This window comes from Formica exsecta, unplaced genomic scaffold (assembly GCF_003651465.1).
Source record: "Formica exsecta isolate Colony F162 unplaced genomic scaffold, ASM365146v1 scaffold878, whole genome shotgun sequence".
NCBI classification, from domain to species: Eukaryota; Metazoa; Arthropoda; class Insecta; order Hymenoptera; family Formicidae; genus Formica; species Formica exsecta.
The window spans coordinates 698430-710770 of NW_021853648.1; the positions used below are offsets into that span (position 1 = coordinate 698430).

The following is a 12341-nucleotide window of genomic DNA, read 5'->3' on the forward strand; positions in this document are numbered from 1 at the left end:
TATATATATATATATATGTTATTTTCAAACTTACAGTGGCAGCAAATACGAGGATAACTTGGAGCAGGTGAGAGGAGGTAGCCTAAGTACGGCAATTCTCAACCGCAATAACCCTAAGCTACCTCAGCAGACTGCTACTAGTGCTAGCGTGCGTAGCATTCTCTTTTCTCCTTAAACTAATTAAATAATTAAAATTAATCATTATTCTTCTAGAATCATACAGCAAAATTATTCCTTTATATAAAATATGATTAAACATAAACATATATATATATATATATATATATATGTTCGAGTTCTACAATTCATGTTTGATGTTAACTTAAATGTAAGAAGTGTTGTTAATACTCAATATGATAATCTCTATGCCCAGGTATCTGTTATCGACAATGATAGATAATACCCAGTAAACGATATCCTCTATAAACCGGATATTCTTGATAAATATATCCAAGATAATCAAGTATCTGAGTATTGGCAGCACTATTATAAATCTCTTATAAAGCAATTTCGGATATTATAGATTATACTTTAAATTATTTAATAATAGAGATAAATTAGAGAGGATGTTTGTTAGTCACTAAAGAGATTTATTAAAGCAATGGAGTTATGAAAATTTGTGCGAAATTGCTTTAAAAAGAGATAATAGTTCAAATTAGAGAAACATACAGGCACTAAAAGGGAGCAAGGTATGGTAATTTGGTAAATCCTGCTTATAGATGTTAAATATTCGTTTTCACAATTGCTTCTAAACATAAAAGTTTTTAATTTCCATTATGTTACCCTTGGGTTTTGTTTGCATCGATATTAATGTATATTGTTTGTATCTTTTTTTTTTTTTTTTTTTTTTTTTTTTTATTTTTTTTTTTTTTTTTTTTGTCATTTTGTTCAATGTTTGTGTTTGTTTTTCGATACTCAGCCGAACGTGGAATCTGAATTCAATGAAATGGCAGCTTGGTTAGATCGCACAGTAAGTATCGTATAGGCGTAAAAAAGAATTTTTTTTATAATTGTTAAGAGCAGGTCACAAATCTTTGTAAGAATTCGTAATGTACAAGTTTAAAAGATTACGTATCATATTTTTTTTGCAATTATATTTCGCAAAAAAACTGTTGTCGAATAGCATAATTTATATTGCAGCCTGGAGGGCAAGGCGATCAGGAATCTTTGACATCGTCGGAATTCGAGCGTTTCTTAGCAGAACGTGCGGCCGCGGCTGAAGCTTTACCGACTCTCCCTACAGCGGCAACTGCCACCTCGAACTCCTCAACAACTGGTAATCAGAATATCCAGCGCCAAATTAACAAAGATCAAGACAAATCTTTATTCGCTCTTTAAGTACCTTGGAACTCTCTGTTGTAAAACATGGGAGGCTAAACTTTTACTGGGACTGTCGTGCTAAGTTTAAACGGCATGTATGATTTTCTGATTAAATTACCGCTCCTGCTGTATCACCGATAATTTAAAGTATCGATTTGTATTTTTAACATTAGGAGCTGGAAAATAAGATATAGAACATACAAAGGCACGGGAGACAAAGTACATACAGGAGAAAAATGCTTTGTGCTTGTACGTACTTAATAAGGTAACTGGTATACTATACAATCATGTTTGAAATATTTCTGTTATAAAATTATGATCGTAATATGGATAAGTTGCTTTAAAGTTGTGACTATGAATTATTATGCGAATAATAGCATGTTAAGGATTAATTTATGTCTGTACATAAGCGACAATATGCGTCCATGAGAATTTCCAGAGATCATAATAGATCTTATGATAAATTTTGTCTGATCGAATCAGAATCGAATAAGATCGCATTTAGATCAAATTTCCGAACTGATGCATGGATATTCGGACAAATGTTTACAATTGAATATAATCGATCTTATCTATATATTGAAACTATTTTTCTATGTTGAAGTAAATTTTGTCTCGACTGTTTGACATTCTATGCAAAGGTACACACACATTCTACAGAATTATTATTATATTATTGTTATTTTTTACTATTATAATTCCTACTACTGTAGAGACTTTATATTATTAACTTATTAATATATAAATTTTAGAATCATCAATTTATTATTACTGCTAGTATCCATTAATACAGTTATGTAATATTATATAATATTATATAAATGATTAATATATTCTCTGGAATTATTGTAAATGCAGCAGTAACATTAGTGACCAGAGATCTTTTTTCATATTCTATGTTACATCTCTGGAAAAAAGTGATACTTTAGCTTTACCCCTCAGAATTTTATTATTTACTACCCCAACATTCAATATTATAAGTTTATTTGCTTATGTTTCTACATTGTATTTATGCATATTTAGTGCAAATAGATGGTTAAAAAAATAGAAAAAAAGTCACCTGCGGTGCCTGTATTGACTGAACTCGCAGTTAATAAGGAGGATATAATATGTACTCTTCACTTATGCAGAAAATAAAACTGTGCATCATAACGAAATTTTTCGCCTCTATCTCTTTCTATGTGTCTTCTATATATTACATTATATTTTCAAATATAAAAAAAAGACTTGTTATTATTATATTATATCTGAAAAATATAATTACTCTCACATGTTTAATTCTATCAAAGTTTGATAAATCTCTTCTTACTAGAAAAAGAATATTTTTTAAAATTAATTTAAAATTTTCAAATAAATTTTTGAATTAATTCTCAAATGAATTTTTAAATAAATTCTCAAATTAATTTTTAAATAAATTCTCAAATTAATTTTTAAATAAATTCTCAAATGAATTTTTAAATTAATTCTCAAATAAATTTTTAAATTAATTCTCAAATTAATTTTTAATTAATTCTCAAATTAATTCTTAAATTAATTCCCAAATTAATTTTTAAATTAATTTAATTAATTACTCCACGGCAAATAAAAATAATAATTAAAAATCATTTTTTATTACATGTCAGATAAATGATCGCACAATTAAATGTAAGAATTAAAGGTAATATTCTATTCCTTAAAAGTATTTTTTTCCGGAAATTGATGTTTACCTTACCGTAACAAGGAAAAATCCCCTGATAAAGCGTTGATAAGCGAGCATCGATGCCGCAATATCCCGGTATCGCGTGTGATATCGGAGTTATCCCTCCCCCACTATCGCGGTTTCTCGTCTCCCACTTCTTTCGTTCAGATTGTTAGCGCATCCAACCAAGTTCATCATGAGCAGCACTGGCCTGTGATTTCGTAAGCGCGTGTCGTAGTGGTGTGGTAAGCCGGGGAATAATCACCGGGCTCTTGCGGCTTGCGCTTGTGATATCAGCAATCAGCAATTTGTTGCGACGATTCGTCCCGTGAACACGCGACAAGCGTGACAACGACACGTTCGCGAATGATCTGGGCATCGCGCACGCGAAACAAGGTTCCCGCACTTATCCGAGGACGAGGATCATGTATACCGTGTCGAAAGGACCTAGCAAGATCGTAGCGAAAACACGACGAGGTACTGATTCTGGATTTTTTCTCCATGTCGCGGTATCGAGGTTGTCGTCCACGATTAGGCAGCCGCATACAATCGCGTTTGAAAAAAAAAAAAAAAAAAAAAAAAAAAAAAAACAGCTGACTCTGAATTCTCGCGAATCCGTCGCTTTTCGCAGGGATCAGTCAGAAACTCGAGAGGTTGGATACTCTACGCGATATGACGAGGAAGACCGATCCCGAGGACGACCACGAGATCACCCGGTGAGAGAGAGAGAAAGAGAGATGAAGCGAGCGAGAGAAAGAGAGAGAGAGAGAGAACGATAGAGATGTAATCTTAACCTCTTTTTCGAACGCTTCTTTTCCATGCGTTCCTTCCTCTCCCCCGCTACGCCAGGGTTACGCAATTCATCATACAAATTTCTCGGGAAATCAAACTAATCAACTCCGCTTTTTAGTAGATTTCTTAATTTCGGCACATGATTATTGCTGCCGTGTAATATTAAAAAATTAAGATTATTTTTTTACAAAAAGTGTGGAGTTTAACTTCCTTGACAGGCTCGCATGTAACTTGCAGCGTAAAAAAATCGCCTAAATTCTATGTAATTTACATTAGTTATTATAATTCATTTATGTGATTTATTTCTGTGAAAAGAATTTATTTCGTAGCGCGGAATTTAAACGCTTTCTTTTTTTTTTTTTTTTTCCAGCGTGTTAGCATGTGATGTAATAAGGAAATTGTTTTGTTTCAACATTTATATAATGATCTATAGTTTTTAACTGCTTTAAAATATGCTTGTGAATTAATCTCTTTTTTTCAAATAGAACTTTCTTCTTTTTTATTACATTATATGCTAGCGTGCGTGAATTACGTTTTGTAACTACTCACGTAAATGCAAGCATTGTTTATAAATCACGTTTATATATTTACATTACACAACAAGCAACTATAACAATCCATCACGTATATTACATAAGATCGTGTGTGTAATAATGCGTGACTTAAAAAAAATTGTTTGCTTTAGTATTACCTATAATAAGGTCTCTATTCGTGTATTTCATGCTCACAGTAATGTACCAAAGCCAGTCTTTCATATGAATGGGAAATCAAAGCTCATCTCACAGCGACATCAGATGCAAGAAGACATTTCGCCACAGCATAAGGAACTTGTCTTGTATATTAGACAATGTACGTAGAAAAGTATTCTGCATGTGTGTGATAGAATATATGTAGAGTTGTGTTTTCTCAAATGTGAAGTATGAATAGATTAAATGAGGTGTGGTAGAGAAAAATGTGAACTTTGCGAAAGAGAGGCTTAGTGTGAAACTCTAGTTCGAGAAAATTAAGATTTTACATATATATTGTGTATTATTATATATTTTCTCTAAAATTGAGCCAAATTTTTATTATTATTTTTTTTAATAGCATGGAATCAAGTTAGTACGCTGCAAAGATGCGAGTGTTGCAATGGCACAGAATGTACAGAATTTTGCAGTAAGTAGTAATATGGCAAGCCAAAATTAGTTAGTGATGTGTAATCACAGTATTATTTGTCTTTTTCTTTACGTACACCTACACATATATATATTTTCATATTTAAAATAATTTTTTTCAGCTGTATTCAATACATACATATAAAATAAAGACACTTTATTTTATATTTTTTACTTATTTTTTCATAAACAAAATCATCCCGTCTTTAGTATATTACGATTTTTTGGGTTCTACATTCTATATATAAATATTTACTAAAAAAAAAAAAACATTCTAATATGTTGAAATATATATATGTAATGTTTTGCTTGCTACAGATTCTAATTCCATAGTATATTACAATGATGGTGAACCAAATGATAGCCTTCAAGGTAAATGTAATATTATAATTTATAATTATATTATACAATGTTTTAAAATTAATTAATATCCTTGTTTCTCGCACTATATGTTACAATAATTAACTGTACAAAATCTTGAAAGTTGCGCTAAAGTATGAATAAATCATTTCAGATTTCAAACCATTTGATTTGGAATCTTGGTGGGGCAAACGATTGTTTAACAACATCACGAAGTCGCTCTGAAACATTCAAAAAACTGATAGCGTCCTGATAGATGTCCTAAGGATGTACTTGAAAGTAGTCTATAATGGGGCAACTGGTACACTACAAATAAGTCAATGTCACGTTTTAAGTCTGATCTGGTGAAAATTGGTAAGGGAATAGTTTAAATATAAATTACTCGGACGAAAGTGCAAGATACTATATCGAATCCTGTCAAATTACCATCACATTGCTCGAGTCGTGTATAACTACGATCGCATCACACTTATTTGTTATAAAGTAACAAATCAATACGTATATCCGAGAGCTTCGAGAATGCACACGCGTACGCAATAGTAGCAAATACCGTTAGTGATTATAAAATTGTTTATTGCCAAATTGTTAATAACAATTGTTGTTTATATGCATTTGTTAACGATCTTTCTACAGAATATAGATAACTTTTTTGTTGCTCTATTAAATTAGAATTGCTCAATTTTAATAGTGTACAGGGAATGTCGTTGACATTCTTGTACACAGAGCTTCGAAAGGCAGCAGCAGCAAAGTTTTGCGAAACTTACAGTAGACAATAAGTAGAATAACGCTAAATATGCGAATGCAAACGTCCCATCGTGTTAGAAAAAAATATACTGATTTTTGATTAGGTTTTAAAAACACAAACAACTGAAGCCCCGAGGACGTCATACAGTGTATACCAATGCATATACCAAAATATTTAAATACAAGCAAAGAACCCGTGCTGTGCGGTATGAATCCTGCGTGAAGTTGATAATGATGACTTTTTTAATCCTAGATGGCTGTACATATTGCATGCAATGATCGCGTGAATGCATGACAATGTTACGGGTATTGTTACGACGATTGTGTCTGAATATACTTTTACGTATGAGCAAGGATTTAGCGTAAATTCGTAGACTGATAATATGTAAGAAAATTTCATATTGTTATTCGCTGAGAGTCATATTATTCGCATTAGCTTGAAGCTAGTAATGGAAATCCATTGCAGAGTTTGCTCATCGAATTGCTATATTATGGCAGATTAAATTGTTTCTTCCTCGCATTATTACGTATTTGTCGGGCTACTATATATGTATAATGGATCTCCGATTAGCGACAATTTAAATGCCACAATATATCGTGTGTTCGATAAAGCAAAGCTCGCAGGAGTAGTCGTGATGTAGCGTAAATCAAATTCGGCCACGAGCGGCTGAATTACACACAATCATGAATAAATATCTCTTTATACACATAACATTATTTTCTTTTTTTACCCATTGATTCTCCATTAACATCCATGTGGTTCCTATGGTCCTTATAGTCCAATAAATATTAATTGATATTCAATTACAAATATAAAAATATGCAAACTAAATTTATATTGCTTTAGATTTTTATTGTAAATTTTCATTATTTCTAAATAAAACTTTTAAAATTTATGGATTAATTATTTACTAATTGTCATTTAACAATTGTCTTTATTTTAAAGTCTTTTATTTTTAATGTTTTTCATGAAATCTCAATATCCAATATATGTGACACCTGAAATATAATATCAATGTGAATATTTTGTAATTATTGCTATACATTGATAGTATACTAGTTGAACACTACAAATGTATTGCGTTCTTTTGCTTTAAAATACTTCATATGACATTGTGTAGAATTAAATATTGTTTATTTAATCCAATTCTATACAATACATATAAATATATATAATTTCTAATAAATATTTTTTAAGTAATATTTTTTAAATTTTTTATAAATATTTTTTGATAAACATGTATTGCACACAATGGCAAAAGATAGAGAGAAAGCGAGAGAAAGGTATGTATATAAATAAATTATAATCAGCGCATAATTAACTGATATTTGTTATTTAACACATTAACATTCATTAAATTTTCCATTTAATGGAAAAAAAAATTAGTCATTAATAGAGTATATGTATTAATTAAGTTCCATATGTAATATACTGTAAAAATCAGTAAAAGAAAATATACAATCAAAATATATATTAGATAATCGTAAACATTTCTTTAGATTTGCAATATATGTGTCGTTTTCTAAATAAAATATATATATCAATACAATTACAAAGATCGCGCTTATTCGCTGCATAAATCTCCCTGAATTTCATTGCCGATTATTATACGAGCTGGCACTCACAAGACTCAACAATACGTTATGACAAGAAGTTCTTTCATGCAAGCGTAGAATCAGCTGTTCCAATTAGAGAGAGAGAGAGAGAGATCCCGAATAGAGGGATACAGAAGAGAGATTTGATTACATATCAGTCAACGTCAATTTTTATATGGTAAAAGTAGCGGTATGTGCGTTTCGTAGAAACAGAAATCTATTTTTCATGTTTTATGATGAAGACTGATGAAATAATGTCGCATAACGCAGAAGAGCAAAACTCGCAGGTAATATAAGTCAAATGTATTTAATTATATATATTAATTGTTATATATATAAAATTATATACTGACTATATTTTATATATTTTTCATAACTAAATATTTTTTAAATATAAATATTGTTTATATATAATATATATATAATGCAATATATATTACAATCTTTTAATTGCAGACTGTACACAAGAATAGTGTATCTGATATAGGGCCAATGATGCAGCCTCAGAGTGGTCCAGGATTTCTTGTAATCTTAACATTTGCATGCGACGCTCTAGTAGCATGTGTTAGACAACTAAACATAATGGATGAGGAATGCGGCGATGGAAATTATGGAACTACACTTGCTCATACTGCCAGTGTTATAAAAATAGCAATCAAGGTGATACAAAGGATAAAAATAAATATGGTTTTAATGATAGTAATTAATTTTTATATATTGTAGGAAGGCAGTATTTCAGCAACAAGACCTTCTATAGCATTTACACAGATAAGTCGAATTATTGAGAAAGAAATGGGTGGCTTAGAAGGTGGAATATATTCATTATTTTTTGATACTATTGCCAAGGTGAGACTATCAATCTCTTTTTATTTTTAAGACAGAGGAAAGAAATCTTGAAAAATATTTTAGAGCTTTCTTAGATTTCAAGATGATGAGCAATTAACTGCAAGCATGTGGTTAACTGTCTTAACATCTGCAAACAAGATGATATCTGAGGTCAGCGGAGCATTAATAGGTGAAAGAAGCATGTTGGATGCTTTGATACCTGCACAATATAAATTAAAAGATGCGCTAAATTTGGGATTAAGTCCTACCGATGCATTCGGAGAAGCTGTTAAAGCTGCTGAAACTTCTGCTATACAAACTGTACATGTGTCGGAATCACATTCTGTTGATTCTACAAATTGCAAGGTATTATTTAACTTTAACATATTTTTACACGCATCATGATATTCATTTATAGATATTTGATAAAATTATAATTTATACATTATATGTAGACGTTCAAGTATCCAGATCCTGCAGCACATGCTGTAGGTATATGGATGAGAGCTGCTTATGAAGGTTTCAAATTAAAATTTGGTTGTGAATTCAATGTATAGGAAAAAAATAAAATCTTTTTCTCTCTTTTTTCCACATATATTTTTTTTATCCTAATAAAATTATTTATAAGAATTACGATATATTATAACTGGCTATATATATGGCCTCTATGAGATCATTTTGACATATATCACACATACACACACAAGTACCTTCCCATCGGCAACCCGATATGCAATTGTGTAAATTTAGTTTATGTTTGCATATGTAGTATGTATCATATATACATATATGTGTGTGTATATATGTGCTCATCTTGCAGAGTGCTGAGCCAATGTCGAGATTAGCTATCATAATGTCACGTGTCTCTGTGTCGACTTCATTTTTGTTTTATCACGTGAAAAGGATGAAAAAAATTAACTTTGTGGAAAAGTTTTACTGAACAATCTATGAGCAAACAGGTGATGGGATTATGTGTTATAAAAATATCTTGATTAAGGTTATGTCATAAATTATTACAGTCTTTTTATAAATTATGTGTAAATTGTTTTAAATTTGTAAATCTCATAAACTCATTTTAGTCTCTAATTTGCAATAAAATTTAGGATAAAATTCTATTATTTTATGTATCGTGTATTTAAAGATATATATATTCTGATATAGTTTGTATATGTGTCTTTATTCTAATTCTTCAAATATTTTTGTAAATAGAATTCTATCATAAATTATAAATTATCTAAAGCTAAAGTAATTTTACATCAAAATTGTAATCATATTTAACTAACATATGTTTATGTGAATCATATTATTCTTCGTGTGATACTGTATGATAGTTACATATTTGGAGAATATAATTATATTACATATTACAAATTTAAAAAATATAACATTATACTCTCTCTCTCTCTCTCTCTCTCTCTCTCTCTCTCTCTATATATATATATATATATATATATATATATATATATATATATAAAATTCTCTGTGCAATAAATACACAATTATTTTATTATTATAAATGCTTAGCGAAGATAAGTGAGTACATATATTTATGTGAGATATAATTTCAGGCTATACAATCTGTAGATTAACAACCTAGGACCATGTGAAGATAATGATATTGTGGATAATATTGTGGATTTTTCATCTGAGATAAATAAAAAAGATACAGAGAAAGCATTGTGTTTTCCAAAAGCAATGAATGCTGCAATTGCATTGTGCACTTTCTGTGAAATGCATGGACCTAAAGTAATATTCACCACACAAACGTATCGTAATTACGATACGCAAAACATAGAGAAATTGAAATTTTATGGACCCAAAGAAGTGTTAAGACAGAGTCATAATTCTTTGGAGGATGTACAGGATGAATGTGAGGGCTGTCAAAGTATTGGAAATATCAAATACTTGAGCAACGAGCATGAAACAAGGACATCTTTCCTATCTGCTCAACAATCATTGATGCAAGATATTGGAAATTTATTAAAGCATGCTTGTGTTAGGTATAATGATTGTATTCAGTTTACAAATCTTTAAAATTATATTAAGAAATATATATAATATTATTATAAATTTATTATTAATCATAAATCACATATACATATATATATAAATTCAATTTTATTATAAATTAATTTTTTGTATACATGTGACTTATTAAATGTATTATTTAATATATATAATTCCTTAAAAAACTCTCTTCTATTACTGCCTATTTCTTTTTTCAAGGAGCCTAAGCTGCGAAGTGCATCCTGGTAAAGAAGGTGTTTGCTACTTTGGAGATGAGTACAGGGGGCATGTTTTAAGTCATACTTTTACATTGAAAGATGCCCAGGTGAATTATGCAACGAAAAAGCATGTTTGGTAGTTATTACAATAAATTTTTCAAGTCATGTCACTACTAAATTATTAGAGCTTAACATTTTGTTATAATATCATTCCAATTTTCTCACATATATTTCTCTTTTGATAGGCAAGAGGATTTAGGAGATGGTGCAGTTTTATTGTTTTCATGAGAGATAAGCAATTCTTGTTGAACATGTGGCCATTTTTAATCGACAATTTAAAGGAAGTAATTAAAGAGCTGCAAGATTTTGCAGAGAAAAAATATAATGCGGAAGAAGCAGAATGTCCACAGAGGGCAATGAGGCTAACAACGGCAAACAGTGGAGCTGGTTGCCATGCTCCTATAACTAAACAATCCAGAGCACTTAATGATATAACAAATGAAAAGCATGTTTTTGTAAGGTAATTATTGTTTATATTATATATAAATTATGATAAAAAAAGAAAAAATATATATATAACCACAATTATTATAAGTATAAAAACAATTATTTATTATAAATTAGTAATATCATCTTTTAATCATATTTTGCATAATGTATCTGTTTCAGAATTCACATGTGGTTAGTATGGATCCTTAGTGCTGGTGCAAGGCATTTCATAGAAATTTTCCCAATGAGTTTATTAGATGATGAACTTAATTATAATTTTGAACATCAAATTGGTTAGTAATTATAATTAATATCTGTAATAATATAACTGATCAAATATACCTCTTTTTAATGAAAAAATTATAATATCGCAAATAATTTGCAGAAACTGAAGAAAATTTTACTTTAGTAAACGCAAAATTGCCAATAAACTTAAATCTTAACTCGGACGATTCGGAACTTTTGCCAGAATTTGCTGAAATCGCGGAAAAATCTATTGCCGTAATTTTACGAGATTTGAAACAAATATTGGAAAAGGATCAGTTTAGGCAGCTGCTGTATTCCTGCTTAACTGGCGTGCAAGTCCTGGTAAGAGGCCCGAAAATTCAAAGATTGGAATCTTTATACGGACTTAGCAGTCTTATACCAAGAGCATGTCGAAGGGTAAAAACAGAAACATCGGAATACATGGATCCTGACACGTGTAACTTTATCGGTATCGCATTATTTTAGAAAAAATAATTATAAATATGGTTAATTACCAAAAAAAAATTTTATAACAATATGTATAATATTAAAATCTTCAGGTGTAGATACCTCGGTAGCGATTCCTTTACCTTGTGCAAGTGTATGCAGGCTCGATATAATACTCAATGAGCACACGCTCGAAAACGCAAAATCCCATATAGTTAAATGGACTGGTGCATTACCACAAAAATTACCGACTTTGTTAACAAAGATTGAAAAATCACTTGACAATGAAAAACTCGGAAATTCGGTTCTCAAAGCACACTTTGCAACTCTTTTGGAAGAATGGGCCAAGTATGAGTTCATTTACCATTAGAATATAGTATCATATATCATATAGAATGTTTCAATAATATATATAGTTAATATTTTAATATATTTGTTAATATTATTGTTAATATAATTGATATA

At 30.0% G+C, this 12341-nt stretch overlaps 3 protein-coding genes across 8 annotated transcripts in view; all 3 read left to right on the top strand.

Annotated features, from left to right (window-relative positions):
- LOC115244872 (TOM1-like protein 2) overlaps window positions 1-2474 on the top strand; it is a 6148-nt gene extending 3674 nt beyond the window's left edge. The window contains exons 7-10 of one of the 3 annotated variants that reach the window (XR_003885446.1): window positions 37-148; window positions 920-970; window positions 1141-1411; window positions 1494-2474. Coding sequence is in view for 2 of the 3 variants with exons in the window: in XM_029822875.1 (XP_029678735.1) it covers window positions 37-148; window positions 920-970; window positions 1141-1338 (361 nt within the window). In the remaining variant the exon portion in view is untranslated. Of the gene's footprint in view, window positions 1-36; window positions 149-919; window positions 971-1140 lie in introns of all 3 variants that reach the window. The other 2 variants (XM_029822875.1, XM_029822876.1) reach the window with 2 other exon arrangements.
- A 693-nt stretch (window positions 2475-3167) lies between these two features.
- LOC115244874 (MAPK regulated corepressor interacting protein 2) lies at window positions 3168-6757 on the top strand. 3 transcript variants are annotated; one of them, XR_003885448.1, is made up of 7 exons: window positions 3171-3475; window positions 3630-3714; window positions 4521-4639; window positions 4877-4945; window positions 5263-5316; window positions 5459-5658; window positions 6153-6757. XR_003885448.1 is itself a non-coding variant. In XM_029822879.1 (6 exons), the coding sequence occupies exons 1-6, from the start codon at window positions 3424-3426 to the stop codon at window positions 5527-5529; spliced, it is 450 nt and encodes a 149-aa protein (XP_029678739.1). In that variant the 5' UTR covers window positions 3171-3423; the 3' UTR covers window positions 5530-6756. The 3 variants fall into 3 exon arrangements, 2 of the variants coding, with proteins under 2 accessions (XP_029678740.1, XP_029678739.1); XM_029822879.1 differs by having other exon boundaries at window positions 5459-6756; XM_029822880.1 differs by lacking the exon at window positions 4877-4945 and having other exon boundaries at window positions 3168-3475; window positions 5459-6756.
- An 895-nt stretch (window positions 6758-7652) lies between these two features.
- The window catches only part of LOC115244873 (folliculin), a 5711-nt gene continuing 1022 nt past the window's right edge, over window positions 7653-12341 (top strand). The window contains exons 1-12 of one of the 2 annotated variants that reach the window (XM_029822878.1): window positions 7653-7931; window positions 8101-8304; window positions 8368-8490; window positions 8554-8814; window positions 8934-8988; window positions 10292-10293; window positions 10324-10469; window positions 10696-10801; window positions 10940-11214; window positions 11364-11476; window positions 11569-11898; window positions 11990-12224. In XM_029822878.1, coding sequence (XP_029678738.1) covers window positions 7878-7931; window positions 8101-8304; window positions 8368-8490; window positions 8554-8814; window positions 8934-8988; window positions 10292-10293; window positions 10324-10469; window positions 10696-10801; window positions 10940-11214; window positions 11364-11476; window positions 11569-11898; window positions 11990-12224 — 1904 coding nt within the window. In that variant the 5' untranslated portion in view covers window positions 7653-7877. Of the gene's footprint in view, window positions 7932-8100; window positions 8305-8367; window positions 8491-8553; window positions 8815-8933; window positions 8989-9118; window positions 9429-10037; window positions 10470-10695; window positions 10802-10939; window positions 11215-11363; window positions 11477-11568; window positions 11899-11989; window positions 12225-12341 lie in introns of those variants that run through there. The other variant, XM_029822877.1, reaches the window with a different exon arrangement.